This window comes from Anser cygnoides, chromosome 1 (genome assembly GCF_040182565.1).
Source record: "Anser cygnoides isolate HZ-2024a breed goose chromosome 1, Taihu_goose_T2T_genome, whole genome shotgun sequence".
Taxonomy (NCBI): domain Eukaryota; kingdom Metazoa; phylum Chordata; class Aves; order Anseriformes; family Anatidae; genus Anser; species Anser cygnoides.
In genome coordinates, this window is record NC_089873.1 from 39,387,487 (window position 1) to 39,402,864 (window position 15,378).

General features: G+C 44.0%; 1 protein-coding gene across 3 annotated transcripts in view; it reads right to left on the reverse strand.

The window, feature by feature from the left end:
- Positions 1 to 15,378, reverse strand: part of PTPRR (protein tyrosine phosphatase receptor type R) — a 144,068-nt gene that overhangs the window by 51,314 nt on the left and 77,376 nt on the right. For 2 of the 3 annotated variants that reach the window (XM_066993002.1, XM_013198012.3), the window contains 2 exons: positions 10,966 to 11,076; positions 4,310 to 4,572 (listed from right to left, as the gene is read on the reverse strand). In XM_066993002.1, the coding sequence (XP_066849103.1) occupies positions 4,310 to 4,572; positions 10,966 to 11,076 (374 nt within the window). Of the gene's footprint in view, positions 1 to 4,309; positions 4,573 to 10,965; positions 11,077 to 11,245; positions 11,263 to 15,378 lie in introns of those variants that run through there. The other variant, XM_066993010.1, reaches the window with a different exon arrangement.

Sequence of the window (15,378 nt, forward strand, 5' to 3'; positions counted from 1 at the left end):
ACTCGCTGCTTGTACTAAGAACTTTTAATGCCTGACATGTCAGAATGAAATTTAAAATATCACATCCCTCTTCACCAGACTCTAATTTTGGCTGGAACCATTCACATCAAGATAAATTTTGGGCCAACCAGCAGAATGAAATGAAGGCTTATCCTGCTGGGAAAAAAAAATATATATTATTCATATAAACCTGTAAAAGGCTGATGCAGCATTCATGGTTATGCTCATGGAAGAGAAAAGGATCATTTACATCCTAAATTCAGGCATCAGCCCTAAGATATATGACAGTTTGTCACAGAAGACACCCACAGGAGAAAAACATTAGCTCTCCTGCTCCTTTGGTAAGGAACAACATCGTGGGGGTTGCTGATGGAAAAGGTGTTTGCTGCAAAGGAGCAGCAATTGTGAAAATGCTAGAAGAGAGCAACTTCTAAGCATTCTGTACCAAACAATTCAGGGGATGCAAGGAGACTTGGAAGAAAGCCTTTCACCCGTTTGGCCTATGTCTCTAACTAATAGAAAGGGGATCAATGCTTCTTTGCACTAACAAGCCTATCACTTCTCCCTGATCAAACACTTTTGGCCACCAGTGCTTCATCAATTCCCTGACTGCATGCTGAGCATGGGCCAGCATCCTTGAGCAGTGCTCAGGACAGCAATCCATCTGCAGATGCCACAGGCCCAGCTGTGGTCCAGACTACACAGTCACCTTCTCTGAGATCTACAGCCAATGCTGAACTAAAAAATGCTGGCCAATTTGCCATCAGCTCTTCAGAGTTTACTGAAGTTTACCCAGATTGTGCACCTGGGAAGGGGCAGCCCTGGCTTTACGTACAGACTGGGGGGTGAGAGGCTGGAGGGCAGCCCCACAGAGAGGGGTCTGGGGGTTCTGGTCGACAGCAAGCTGAACACAAGCCAGCAGCGTGCCCTGGCAGCCAGGAGGGCCACCCGCACCCTGGGGTGCATCAGGCCCAGCACTGCCAGCCGGGCGAGGGAAGGGATTGTCCCGCTCTGCTCTGCGCTGGGCGGCCTCACCTCCAGCACTGTGTGCGGTTTGGGTGCCACAGTATAAGGACATAAAATTATTAGAAATCAGCCAAAGGAGGGCTACAAAGATGGTGCAGGGTCTAGAGGGGAAGATGTATGAGGCTGAGGCCCCTTGGTTTGTTCAGCCCAGAGCCGAGCAGGCTGAGGGGAGGCCTCATGGCGGCCTGCAGCTCCCTCACGAGGGGAGCGGAGGGGCAGGCGCTGAGCTCTGCTCTCTGGGGACAGCGACAGGACCCGAGGGAACGGCATGGAGCTGGGACAGGGGAGGGTCAGGCTGGGGGTTAGGGAAAGGTTCTGCACCCAGAGGGTGGTCGGGCACTGGGACAGGCTGCCCAGGGCAGTGCTCAGGGCACGGAGCCTGCTGGAGTCCAAGCAGCATTTGGACAGTGCTCTCAGACACAGGGTCTGATTTTTGGGTGGTCCAGTGTGGGGCCAGGAGTTGCACTCAGTGATCCTTGTGGGTCCTCCCCCAGCTCGGGGTTGCCCGCGAGACCCCACACAAGCCCGCCGAGGGGCACCCGTGCGCTGCCCTGCCGGCAGCAGCCGTGCCCGGGGCGGGCCATGCCGCCTGCCCGCTCTAGATGTCGCTCTTCCCCCGGCCAAGGGCAGCGTCGCTCCGGCGGCTCCCCCGGCCCGGCCCGGCCCCGGCGGTCCCGGCGCCCCCCGGCCCGGGCAGCAGCAGGCGGTGGGCACCGCGCCGGCGGCGACGGGCGAGGCTGCGCCCAAGCGGGGGTGGCTGGAAAGCGGCCGCTCGCCATTTCGGCAGCCTCTGACAGGCAGCGAGCCCCTGGCACTGCCGGGCACCTGCCGCTCTTCTGGACGCCCGCAGCCGTGGCAGGCACGGGGGAACCGGCCCGATCCACAGCGGCATTAACCAGGGCACCGGGCACCGGACTGCGCGTCGCATCAAAATCCTTCGTGGCACCTCAGGCATTTGATAACGCAAATGTTGCATAACCTGCTGGGGAAACTGTGTCTTACATAAACAGCTGAGTAAGAGCCTTTTCAAAGAGATACACAGCGAAAAAATGTACGTGGACTTGGCTTGAGTAGTCAGGCGCAAAATGCATTTTAAGAAGCTGGACACACTCCCAGAGCTGTCTATGGACAGTTCTCAATTAACAATTTGTCTGCCTCTGTACCAGCCAATGCAATTCTTATTAAAAATTGAAAGGTTCGGAGGGCCAGATGTGCTTTGTGAGTACCCAGTTCCACCACAGTTTTGCATTTAGATGTGCCCTCTGAAGCAGAACCCAGTGTGCAGGGCAGGGAGGGCTTGCGAGCAGGCATCATCTGCCTTGCCTGCCCCAGCCGAGAGCCAGAAACTTCCCATCTCAAAGGTTGAGCACAGCAGCTGGCTCACGCCCTAGTTTGGCCAACGGTCTGTTGATTTCTCTTTGAAGAGCTGGTTTTCTCAGTATGGACTATAAAAGGCATTTTATAACCACGGGTCGCGCTCGAGAAATCAAAAGAGGCAGTTCAAATAGTTAAAAGCTACTGCTCAGGAGCCTCTGTGCAGTCAACTAGCCAAAGGAATCTCGGTGCTGACTTTGTCAAGGAACCCCTATATCCATAGAAGCCCAATAAGAGCTCCTTCCCCTGGTAGAAAACAAAATCAGGGTAGGAAACACTACTGAATGAGATCCCAAACTATGGCTATAGTCAGGAAGGGACCTCCAGGCTTGACCCCACTCCATACCGATAGGAGAAGGGCTGTGAGCAGACTGTTTTGCACAGCATGCTGCTTGCAGGGAGCAGACCACTAGGAAGTCCACCACTGCCAGGTGTAATGGCCCAAGGCTACTTAGTGCAATGTTGTTGTTGTGCAGAAAGGTGGAAAGGGATTTAAAATTGTCCTTATACCTGGTTATCAGATGATGTCTGATGAAAAATGTATTGCTGCATTATTACATTCTGCCTCCAATGCTCCTGTGTTTCACAACGTGTGTAAATTTGTTCAGAGTACAGCATACAGTAAAGAAGAAATATATATGATAATAGCTGCCTTTTCAGAGGAAGAGAAGACAACCTATCCCCTGTAGTTTTCTCTCTCACATCCCATACTGCATGCTTGATTTCTAGGATCTTGTGGTATGAAAGCAACTACCAAAAATATTTACTTGTTTCTCCCATTCCTCATTTTGTGATACGACTACATGTTTTATGACAGATCTGCCTTTCAGCATCTTTTACATATGGAAGACTCAGTCCCCCTCCCTTAGCAGTGTCCGTGGTTCATAAACCCATTGATAAAATCTGTCACCAAAATCCCATTGTTCCAGCTGAATCAGAGCTATGTCTCAGCTCTGAGAGTCCTCAAAGAGATCGCTCTCTTTGGTCTCCTTTTCCATTCTGCTTTTCCCGTCACATTTGCATGGTGTCTGTTCTTTCATTTATCTTCTGTGTCGGGGCAGAAGAGTTCAGTTGCACAGCTGCATGCTACGTTAGTTACTCAGAGCACTGATGCTTTATGAAAGCGGCCTGCAGCCATCAGGCAAGGAATTATATAGGTTTCTAACAGAGCAGAGACAGATGTCAGTGTGCATTCTCCTGTGAGAAGAGGAACTGGTTTTATAAAAAGAACACTGGCCCAGTTTTTTAAAGGTGAAATGAGTTATTGCACAATGTCTGGTGCACAAGTATTTCTAAGGAGCTGACCACGAAGGATGCCATCATTAGCAATCACTTCTTTTTCTTTTTTGTAAAGTCTGTAGACCTTGGGCTGTATCCCTACCATCATGGAAAGCTGTATTTAAGAAGAAGAAATGATCTAAGGGTGATAATGGAAACACTGCATGACACTGGTGTATTTAGTTGATATAAATATTTCTCCTTTCTAAGTTTCCCACGTGTCAGGGATTCCCTGACACCACCAATGTCCTTTGCTGACTAAATGTAAGCAGCCACTGTGCCCTTTGCCAGGATTTTCCATGTTTTTGATCAAAACATGCAAAAATCAAGGGAAAATGAAAAACAAATACGTATTTATTTGTGGCAATTGTTGGGAAGGGGAAGAAAGAAATTCACAAAGAGAATTCTGGTACTGCAGTTAGCTCAGCTCAAAATTCTCTCTCATTGCTCACATGAAAAGAAAAGGAAAGGAGGGAATATTCATGAGATAAGACACTAACACACCAAAATCCCACTTCTGAGATGTTGTAAGGTGATGTCCCAAGTCAGCTGACAGAAGAGCCATATGAAATCAAGCAACATTAAGATAACAAAGCAGAATAAATTCTGAATGTGCTGGGCACCATCCTACCTTTCCTGGAGCCCCACAGGTTTCATTCTGAAAGGAGACGGACTGGCACACGGGGGAGGTTTGAGCTCAGCAACACATTGGCCTTGAGGGTCCACTACCACATTGACAACCTTTGGAGCCTGTTCAGGCTGGACCATGCTGTTGGTGGTCTTATACTCGGACTGAGATGTCTGCAGGGGAAGCGGTGCGAGGTGGATCTCCTGCTTCTTTTCCTTCTCTTGTCTCAGTGACAACTGGATCTTCTCCTTTAATCTGTACAGAACCTATTGGAACAGAGCAGAAAGTCCAGTCTCAATTCCCTGGTAAAAAAGGTAAGAAAGAAACCACAAATACAGTAAGATCGCTAAATGTGGCTTTCATTCCTAGAAGTTAAGCCACAAGTTGTGTTGCATGGCATTTCTCACAGCAGGATAAATATTTCCATTACATAAATCACCGTGAATACACGTGGGCGGTAGGGATTTTAACAGTTCTTGTTGTGAGCCAGTAATTATTTGTAATACCAGTAGTTGTATTATTAAAGGGACAAAGAACACAGAATGGAAAGTAGTCACAAAAGTCACTGTGAATAAGGAAACACTGATAAATAAAGTGATTGTAGAACATTTTATAAGGTTTCTAACACACGAGTGGCAACGGCACAAAATAAAATAGATACTTACAATATATCCAGATATATGTATCCAACTACAGCAACTTCAGTTTAAGAGCAGATGATCTTAAAAGCTCTTACTCATTTTGTATGGAACTGATAGTTGCACAGGGTAATTTTACCAGGCCACTTTTGTAACGGTAGGTTGCTACTACCCTGAAATATTCCTCAATATACCAAGGATGTTCCTCAATATCCTCAAATAAACATAACCAGTTCTGCAACAAAGCTGAACCAGCACGTCGTCTGTGAAGCTATTTAGGGATCTGTGTCAGTTCAGAAAAGTGTGTTTTACAATCAGGAAGACATTGACGTCTGAACATACTATATGTGTAGCAAAAGGTTTTCAGAAAGTTGTACTGATCCTCTTCCCCTGAGCTCCACACGGTTGTTCTCACACGGTGGCTTGGCAGGGTCTGGCAAGTAGACTGTGCTCAGCCCTGTTACTCCAAAGGAGCCTGTGTTACACTCGTGTGACATACCACATCGCTCTTGAGGGGAACATGAAAAATAATTTCCAAGCTGTAGTTGAGCAACTTGCAAAATGTGCCTAAAACCCACAAAACTTAAGAGAATTACCATCATGTCTTCTGCGACAGTCGTCCTACCGTAAGCATTGCGTGTGGAGGTGGGTGAAAGGCACTTACACAGCTCTTTGATGGTGTCTGCTTATACCCATATACTTTCTACTCTGCTTTATCTGTTGCCATAAAGCACTCTAATTGAATCCTGCTTTGCAAAGCCATAGAAACAGAGCCTAGACCAAAGCATTTTTTCTGCTGCATTTTTTGACAGCTGTTTCCCTGCTAGCACTGCATGGAGATCTACCACTCCAGAGCTTTCCAGTGAAGATTGGATATATCTGATGGGTTTGTTTTTTCAAGGATTAGCATTAGAGGTTTATCTGGGAACTGACCTAATGTCATTAGCAATACACCCATTAAACAAGACTTAGCTACGTAAACCATCTGTTCATTCAAAAGAGTTTAGAATTAAATTGCACGGATAAGATAAGCTGCTCTTTGCCACTATTTTGCAGAAAAACAGCCCTGCTGTGAAGCAAGGACACAGGTATCAGTAAAGATAAAATGAGGATTTGAAATATTTTAACCCTCTTTTGCCCCGGTGATTGCTTTGGTCTCATCTCTCAGATGCATAGTGAGACATTCACAGTCACGACAATATTAACCGTACCTTCTTGTCACTGATGTATTTTGATGTAGTTTTTTTTTTTTTTTTCCCCTGGAGACCCAGGAAATTATGGGGTTGGGCTCCGAAACTCTGGACTGCTATTATTTCCGATGCATTTTAATACTCCATTACTAGAGCCTAGAAAAAAGACAGCCTCCCACTGGCAGAAGTTGGAAAAAAAGGTGAAGAACCACTTTTGATCCTTAGAAAGTGTGGTCTAGGCCGGTTGTTTTTTTAACGAATTCCAGGTAAAAGTCACAAAAAGAGAATTGGCCAAAAAGACAGTGGTCAATCCAGTTGCCAAGCTCTGAAAAGTGGACTTAGTTGTGCTCGTATTTCAAGTCACATTAAACACGTCTGTCAGTACAGGTGAAAACAGATACGAAGCCCCTGAACTAGAAGAACCGATGATTTACCGATACCTCAGAAGATTCATTCTGCAAATTATCAAGAAGCATGGAGCAACTGAGCAACATGAAGTGCTGTTTTCCAGGACATACAAGGTGGGTCATCTCTTCATTTTTCATGTATCAGACCTAGGGTTTGAAGCCTCAGTTCAGTACTAAAATGACTTTTTCTCTGTCCTCTTTGACTCAGCTTATATGGAAGAACGACAGCATGCCGGTAGCACGATACTCTTCATTTCTGCTCAGTGTTCTGCAAAGGAAAGCTGACGTGCTAGCTTGGCCAGTACCTCCTAGCTACCCACTCAAACTGCCAGTAGATACTCCTTTTATTCATCTCCAGAGAGGAACAGGAAATCCCAATGAGAGATGTAGGTCTCTGGGATGAAGATCTTGGCAACTGTTATGCGGAGAAGTGATACGAAAATGCATCTGCCTAGAGATATTTAGGGCACCCAGGGCTGCATAGTAAAATCTCACCGAAACCAAGGAAATTAAGATGGTTCACTCCAATTAAAAGTGTTTTCTCTAATGAGTGCTTATCAACAAGCGTATGCGGCCAGGTGCATACCTCTGCCTGAGCCGGGCTGCTCTGTGTGTGTGTACACATGAGACAAAAACCGACTAACAAAATTTCCCTCAAACCCTGGGGAGGGTATGAAAGAACAACGTGCTAGTCACGTTGTTTAATGAACTATTAGTGGGAGGCACTTGGATACCGTGATTTGAATGCACTATAAAAGGCTTTATGGAAGGAGAATAAAAGAATTCAGACAATCCGGGACTAGTTTATACATAAAAATGCTAATTTCAAGTCTGTTTAAACACTATTGCAGTATGATTAAACTGTGTACCTTTAATTTTGCTTTAAACCTTTAAACTGATAAAAAAGAGCTGAAGTTGGTGGGTTGATATTAGTTAGCTGCAGAAAGCCTATAATCAAATTGCTCTCAGGAGCCCTGCACCATTTTATGAATCCTGAAACTTGTAAGTTTAGAAAGAAGTGATAGGCATGTGAAAAATTGGATATTGGAATGTTGTTTCTTGTTATTCAATATTCTTCTTGTTCAAGGAATTCCAAAATATATTCATGAAGTTGAAATTTATTCCTAATTTGAGTAGCTATCTCCTGAAAGCATCAAATAACTGTTCATAATTTATAAAGCACTGGAACAAGTAATAAAACTTAGACTCTCACAATTTGTTGACAAGACAAAATCCATATCTTTCATTATTTTAAATGAAAAAATATTCCTACTTTTTTGATATTTTTTTAAAGTGGGAAAAAGAACAACATTTATAAAGCTGTCTTATCTCAACCAGCTACAAATATTTCATAATCTGAAAATGATAATTCCAGACCACTTGAGTTTTTTATATATAGAGGTTATATTTTCAAAAAGAAAAAGAAAGAGAAAGGATATGAAAATATACTGATTTATCAAAAGAGGCAAAATTACAAAATTAGTAAGAAATATTGATAGCAAATAATTTAATCCACTGTCAAATATTGTGTTATTTATTACATTTAGAGATGGCTCAATTATTTCTCTACGTAAAGCAAAAAATAGAGCCCTATTTCACACATAGAAGCACTTAGAGTAGTTATTCCTACTTAGCCCTGTGCTTGGCATACTTTATAAACAACACACGATGTTCCCAGCAGATGTGAGCCCCTGGTCTGTCCCACTGCTGAGGGCAGCAGTGAGCCATGCGTTGACCTCCTGGTAGGGTGAATCCCTCCTGCGATGCCCGAGGCTCATCCTGTGGCAACGAGGACCGGCCAAGTAAATACGCAGAATGACCAGAGAGGTACAATCTGCAAGTCCAAATTCAGCTCACGTGCTGCTGTATCTCACCCTCTAGCGATACTCTGCACTGTAATTTTTTTATGTAATAGAGGCCAGATATTTGTTAAATTTCAGCCAACTATTAAGAAGTCTGAAGGCTGTTAATGCTCAATGCTCTCGCAGTGTAGGGAGGTGCCATGATTTGTACAACCCAGGTAAGAGACAAGGCTGCACGTTTACTATTTCTGTAGTAATTTCATAGAACAAAGCTTTGACACTGAGAACTGAGCTGCCTTACACTAAGCACTGTTGATCATCTTAAATGATCATCGTGACCATCATTTAATTCTCTTCCTACTCCATACTTTAAAGGACACTTCCAAGTCACCTGTAGATGCAGGCTCATCTTTCTGCTTTTTGACCCTTTAAACTACAAAGAACCACCTAAAAGCAAACCGGTGCCCACCCTGGACCTTTAAAAAAGAGGTCTCATTTGGGTGGTCTCATCTGATGACAACAGCCAGCGCCACACAGAATCAGCTCCAATGCCTTACACTAGGGCTGAGTGATCCAAGAGACTGCTTTTCACAAATCTGCCATTCTGACACATGTAAAGCAGGATGAAAAATAAAGTGCACTGTTTGTTAGCCTTATAGATTGCACATACTTCCTTTATCAGTGGGTCTCAGTACAATCTGAGACAGTGTCCATTTACATGGTCTGAAGAGTAGCACACGTGAAGATGCAGATTGGAACTGGGAGGGGACAGAAAAGGGAATGCCTGCAAGAAAGGACCACAGCATCACAGTAAACCCGGTCGGAAGGGAGCTCAAGGCATCTGCTAGTCTTTCCTCCTGCCCTAAATACAGATCAGCAATACTCAAAGTAGTCCTGACAGATGCTTGCCTAAAACCTCCATTGATGAAAACTCCCAGGCTTCCCCAGGCAATGTGCTCCAGGGCTTAGTGACCCACATGATTATGAAGTTCTTTCTCATGATAAAACAGAGTGACTCTTTCAAAAATTTGCTTCTTGTCCTGCTCCTAGTGGACAAAGGAGTACCTTCTTCCTTACCACGGCCTTTGAAAACTCAACGTGGATTCTCATATTGAGTTTTCTCAACATGATTTTCAAAAACGAAGATCTTAGAGATTGTGACCTAATTTGTAGATCCCAGGGCAAGAACTGTAATTTTTGCAACAACATGATGTTACTCATTCACTTCAGGATGGGCTCTGCTGTACTGCTTATCCTAAGAACTGATGCTTCACCAGGTAGTTCCTACATTGTATTTATGTACACAACTGGGGTTCTTCTCGCTGCTGAGCAGCATTCTCACTACTTCACAACTTTTCTCCAGTCCTTTAAGAATATTCTAAGTTCTGATAGCGTCCTTCACAATGTTTACAGCGCCCAATATTATCTACACCTTCCAAATAATTAATGAAAATGTTATGTAGTACCATGACCAGGACAGACACTATGCTCTACAGCTTTCCAGTTAAAGTCAGTAATGGACAAAATATCTTGTGTTCTATTTCTCCAAAGTAAAAATTTTGGGTAAAAGTTACTTTGCTATCTTGGAGGGAGATGGCAGGGAGAAATGAAGATGACTAGAAGGTAGAAGTTATATAAAAGAACATTTTTTTTTAGTAAAAAAAATCATATTGAAATCCTTGGGACAGTTCTTAAGCTTAAATAAAATTTTGTTATATATTTGCTCCTTTAGATCTTCAGTTTAAATGTTCTTTCCATCTTACGGTTGTAAGTGGGAAATCCATCTAGGTTACAGAAAATTAAATATGTTTGAAGGCAAAATAGCTTAAAAGACTCCAAGATACTATGAATTCATAAGTGCTGAGAATTGTCACAGAATTCAGTAAACCCATATGTTTATGCACCACAGAAGGCATACACGCTTCAGAGAAGGAAACCATGTGAGATACAACACAGGAGGAAAGCAAAACAGCCTGTGAAGTCAGTGGTGGTGGAGCCTTGTTTGTGTTCTGTGTGACCATTGCACATCACACATTCAGCATATTGTAAGTACACCCAATGCCCAGAAACGTGGCCACTGAACTCGCACAGTGTGAATGTCAAAATTGTTCAAAGACACGATCACTCCTTCGTGTACTTAGTAATCATTTCAGTTTAAAATTTGTATATTCAGTACCTGAACACAGACACATGCTCTCTCTCTCTCTCTCTCTAACAACTGTACAATGCCAAGAGTGTATCGATGTGGTATTATTTTATTATCCAACAGAACCAAAATGCAGTAGCCTAACATGACTTCAGGGATCCTGGGACCTTAGTAAGAACGTTGAGAAGTCATCACTCACGTCACTGTAGACTTACTTTGCAGACTCAAGAGCCCACGATTTATTTCTTCAGCTTTCTTCAAAGACATTCTTCAGTTGGACTCAAAATATACCAAGAAATATTTTTCTTCAAACTTTGGCTTCACAGCATGATGAGAGTGACCAACCATTACCTTCTAGCTGAGTTTTTAACAGCTTTGAAGAAACACCTCTCATGTATAGAATGTTACTCTATCCTTCAAAACTCAGAAAAGCACAAAGTAAAGAACAGCAAAAAAAGGTAAAAAAGCAAACTTACCATTAAACAAGTTACTAGAATGACAAAGATGCTGAGAAATATGACAACTGCGTAAAATCCTTCTTTGCTCCAGATTTTGTCAGCTTCCCGCTGGCCTTGCAGAACATTTTTCTTTTTTAAGCAATAAAAAAGAAAGAGGAAGAGGAAAAAAAAAAAGTTACACAGTAGCGCATGCAGATTAAATAGCTCTTGTCAGGCATTAATCACCGTCCCCAGCAGGCAGGGCTCAAGTTCCCAAGGGCTCATTCCCAAGTCGATGGCACTTACTCGGAGTACCTACCCTAGCTAAGCACCCTGCCTGTGTGCGACACAGGCGTCTGAGATCTTCCTTGTGACCGCTGAAAAGCTCTTCCCACGCAGCCTGTGCCCTGGTTTGTGGTTTAGGCAAACAGGGCTTGTGCTCCTGCTTGGAAACTACCTGGCTGATCAGGCGAAAGGGCAGCGTTCTGGCGTGGGCTGAGGAAACTGCTCGCGCTGCCCATTTCTCCGTGCTGCTTATCTCCTGCCCCACCACCCACACGCCAGCCTCTGACCCGCTTGCACTTTACACAGAAGTGAGAACAGGTGACTCGCTGGCTCGCCCACACCAGCCAAGACGCCCTGATGCTGCTACCTTTACAGTATCTACCCGCATATATGTACATAAATGAAAAAATTCTGATTATGCTTCCAGTAATCTCGTTATCCATCTAGCTGTAATTCTGATTATGCTTCCGGTAATCTCGTTATCTTTGGGTTCCTGCTGATACTGCGTTTCTGAAACAGCTGCGCACACTGAAATTTGCAGAACTCCTGGGGAACTCCTGGAGATTACAAAACAATAATAATTGTAAAAGCATTTATTTTGGGCCTTGTTGCAGTGCGGTGACCTGGTTAGGCTATTAAATTACCAGAATTTCACTGTTCCCAGATACAAGTTTGGTAGCAGAAACAGGGCACATGCGCCCTCAGCCTAACAGCAATGTGTTATTTACAATAAAGTAGGGATCCCTGCAAGAACGGAAACCTTCTGTTGTGCGGTTCCACGACAGACGTTCAGCAGACATTGTTCTCCCCATCTCCATCTATTTGCCTTTCTTTATTTTCATTGTGTATTTTTGGTACAGTTCTCAGACTGAGGAAAAAAACAACTTTTTAAAATTCTGGTTTCCATTCTGCATGTTCAAGGTCTAGGTGTTTCTCCTTCACCGAAATTCCCTAATGGCCTCAATTACAGTTCTCGTTTAACGAGTGAGTTACCTCCCCATCGCAAGGTGGCCTTCTTTCCTCTCAGGGGACAGACATTGTGCGAGAGGACTGAGACTTGCCCCGTTCCCACAGAGGAAAGAGTTTGTGTAGAGATGAGGGGCTGCTCGTGGGACCTGTGCTGCTACAGCACCGGGACCAGAATGGAAACACTTCACGCCCTTCTGCCAGAGTACAGACACAGGCTCGTAAAATTAATACGAGTATTTGTGTGTGTGTAATTACGCAGTGTTTCATGGTCTGTGCCAGTAAGTAGTGCAGGTATCACGGGTTAACAAGGGCTGTAAGCATCAGGCTTCTGTTCAGTGAACACCTTAAAACCCAAAGCACTGCAGCTTGCAAAGGTGAGCTGGAAATCGTGCCAAATCTTTACGCAAAAGCTGTTCCTAGACACATCCACGCCACGCAGCTGCTGTAATGTGGTGCAGCTCTGGGTGCGACCTGCTGCCTCGGCGCACAGAGCTTACTCCCTTGTGCTCCCAGCGCTGTGGCTGCTCCCGGGGAGCTCCCTGGGGACCCCAGGGCGAAAGCAGCAGCCACGGTGCTGACCCCTGGGCTATAGCCTGGCTTCCTGGCCCTGGGTGCCTCACCTTCCTGGTGTTTCAGATCTGTCAGGAGGAAATCTAGGAGAAAAGCAGGTGCTGGAGGAGATCAGGTTGTGCTGACCTTTTTAGTGAATAAATGTGTTGTTTGTTTTTTTTTTTTGTACTTCCTCACTGAAAGGGCAAATACACTGAAAGTAAATGAAGAGCTAACAGGATTTTTTTGACACAATGGGTAAAAGAATTTAATTAACCAAAATTCATTAGTGTCACAAAGCCTTTTAAATATTTTTATATTTGACTTAATATAAATAACTGAGTCTAAGCAAATTAATCTCTGTGATTTCTGCCTAATGGTGCATGCGTTCAGTATACATTTTTTCCAGATTCATCTAAAAATAAAGTTCAAAGAATATTAACGAATGTTGTAAAAAAAAGTAAAAGAAAAATTATGCTATGGCTTTAACACATCCAATGCACTGTTTTAAAACACTGTAGGAGTACCTTCACCCAATGAAGAAAATCTCTCCCCTGGTCTACCTGGGCAGTGTTCAGGAGAGCAGAATCCTTGCTTCAGCTGCTCCCTAATGACAGAAGAGGCTGCGACCTCCAGTAACTGAGTCATTTTGTTTCCCTGATAAGAAATTGCTTTCTGAAATGTTAGTGCTGCTAAGTCAGAACTTTGCTCCTGGATCTCAGAGAGAGCTGATAAGAGGGACAGCAATTGCCACGATCACTGCACGACTGCTAACACCCAGGAATCAAGCTCACAGGATGGCCCAACACAGAGGAAGATGTAAAAAAAAGGGAGAGCGAGTGCTTCTGTCCATGGTGACAGGCACAGGGCCTCCCACACAGAAATGTGCTCTGTCTCAGTTGGCTGATGTCGCTCCACATTTCTCGCGCTCAGATTTTCCCTGCCTGCAAATCCACTACAGCTTGCGAGCCGGTTTTTGAGGAGTGGGAGCATACAACAGCCAGCAGAGGACAGGAAGATAAAGTCAGCAAAAAGGCACAGCTGGTAAAGGCAGGGGGAATACAGGAGCAGGTGGGCTGGCTGGGGAGTTTCAGTAGCTCAGGCCCTGCCAGGTCCCAGAGCAAGCCTGGCTGCAGGCAGGATGGACATCATCATGCCCATCAACCTTGGTGCCTGTCTCCATTCTCTAAGGAATCTCCACAGTTAGGTGATTTAGGCAGAATTAGCCAGGTTCATTTAAATAGTTTTAATTTGGCATCATTTAAGGTGGGAAAGAATCACACTGTATATTCTACACAATCCCTTGCTATTGCTAGCTGCATTGAAGAGTGCCTGCAGAAGTACCTGCTTTGCTCTAAAGTGGAACAAGTGCATTTAGACAAATGAATTTTTATAGACTTAAAATCCCAGATATTACAAATCTACTTGCCATACTGGTCTTATGGAAACCTAATGGATTATTTCTACAAACAAGTAAAACAAGCAGACAGCTCTTGATAATATCAAGAGAGACACCAACCTGAATCAGCCACTGTAAAATCTGGGACTGAAAGAACCTGTCAAGATTTCAGGAGCTGCTGGGAAAATTAAGTCTTCACTGGAAAAAAAAAGGGTGAATTCTTAAATTGTGTCAGATAATCTCAGCTAGTTCCTTAGGCTGAAAAGATCATGGAAACAAGGCAAGCTGCACTTCAGGGCTCAGAGGAAAGCTTCCAGGGAGCTAAGGATTGAACTTAAGATCATGCAGGGTTCACTGAAGTTCATACTGGGTTGCTTTGCTTTTTCGGCTATTTAACTAAGTTAGCTAAGGCAGGGTAGGAAAGTCTGATGAGAAATCACTTCCCCTCCAGTGAAAATATGCAGGAATGTCGGTGACCTCCTCAAACAGTAGATAACCACCACTTAATATCCCCTATGACAAAGCCTCCTCAAAGATACTAACTATGCCACGTTTTGCTTTTGCCAAGGTCACCTTTCAGTTTCATGACCATTCTCTCCATACCAGTATTCATCCTTTGCACGTGTGCGCGATGAAGTGTCGTGATTTCATGGAAAAGCTGACAGCCTGAAGGTTCCCCTTCATGCACCAGCCAGCTCACTGACTTATGGTTTCTGTATGGTTTAAGTGCATGACTGGTTCCTTTGATTTCTTCTCTAGCAGCAGTTAATATCACACACTTCAAAGGCAAACAATAGAAGCCTAATAGAGGCTGCTGCAATTGTACATTTTGGGATTGCATAATTTTGGAATATATTCTCCCATGCAGATTTCTCCTTAGTGCCACATCTTCCAGCTAGCAGCTAGTTTATCTCACAAAGCACAGTAAACCCTGCTTTACTTACTGTAATTTCAATTACTTCTTTATCCAAACCCACTTCAAAGTCCTTTTCTACTCTACTAAACTCTGAAATTGCATAGTATTTTCTTTTTTTTCTCTCTTTTTTTTTTTTTTTCTCTCAGCACCATTTTAAGGCATTAGAATTCTCACAGAGACTGTGATTGAATTTAGTCCCACCAAGAAGAACCAGTTCAGTAGCTGCTTGTTAGGGAAGTCTGCTCCCAGCCCTGCAACATGCTATGGATAAGAATACAGTCCTAAATTCCACTGCAGACACAAACTTTAGATCATAATAAAAGATCAAATGCTA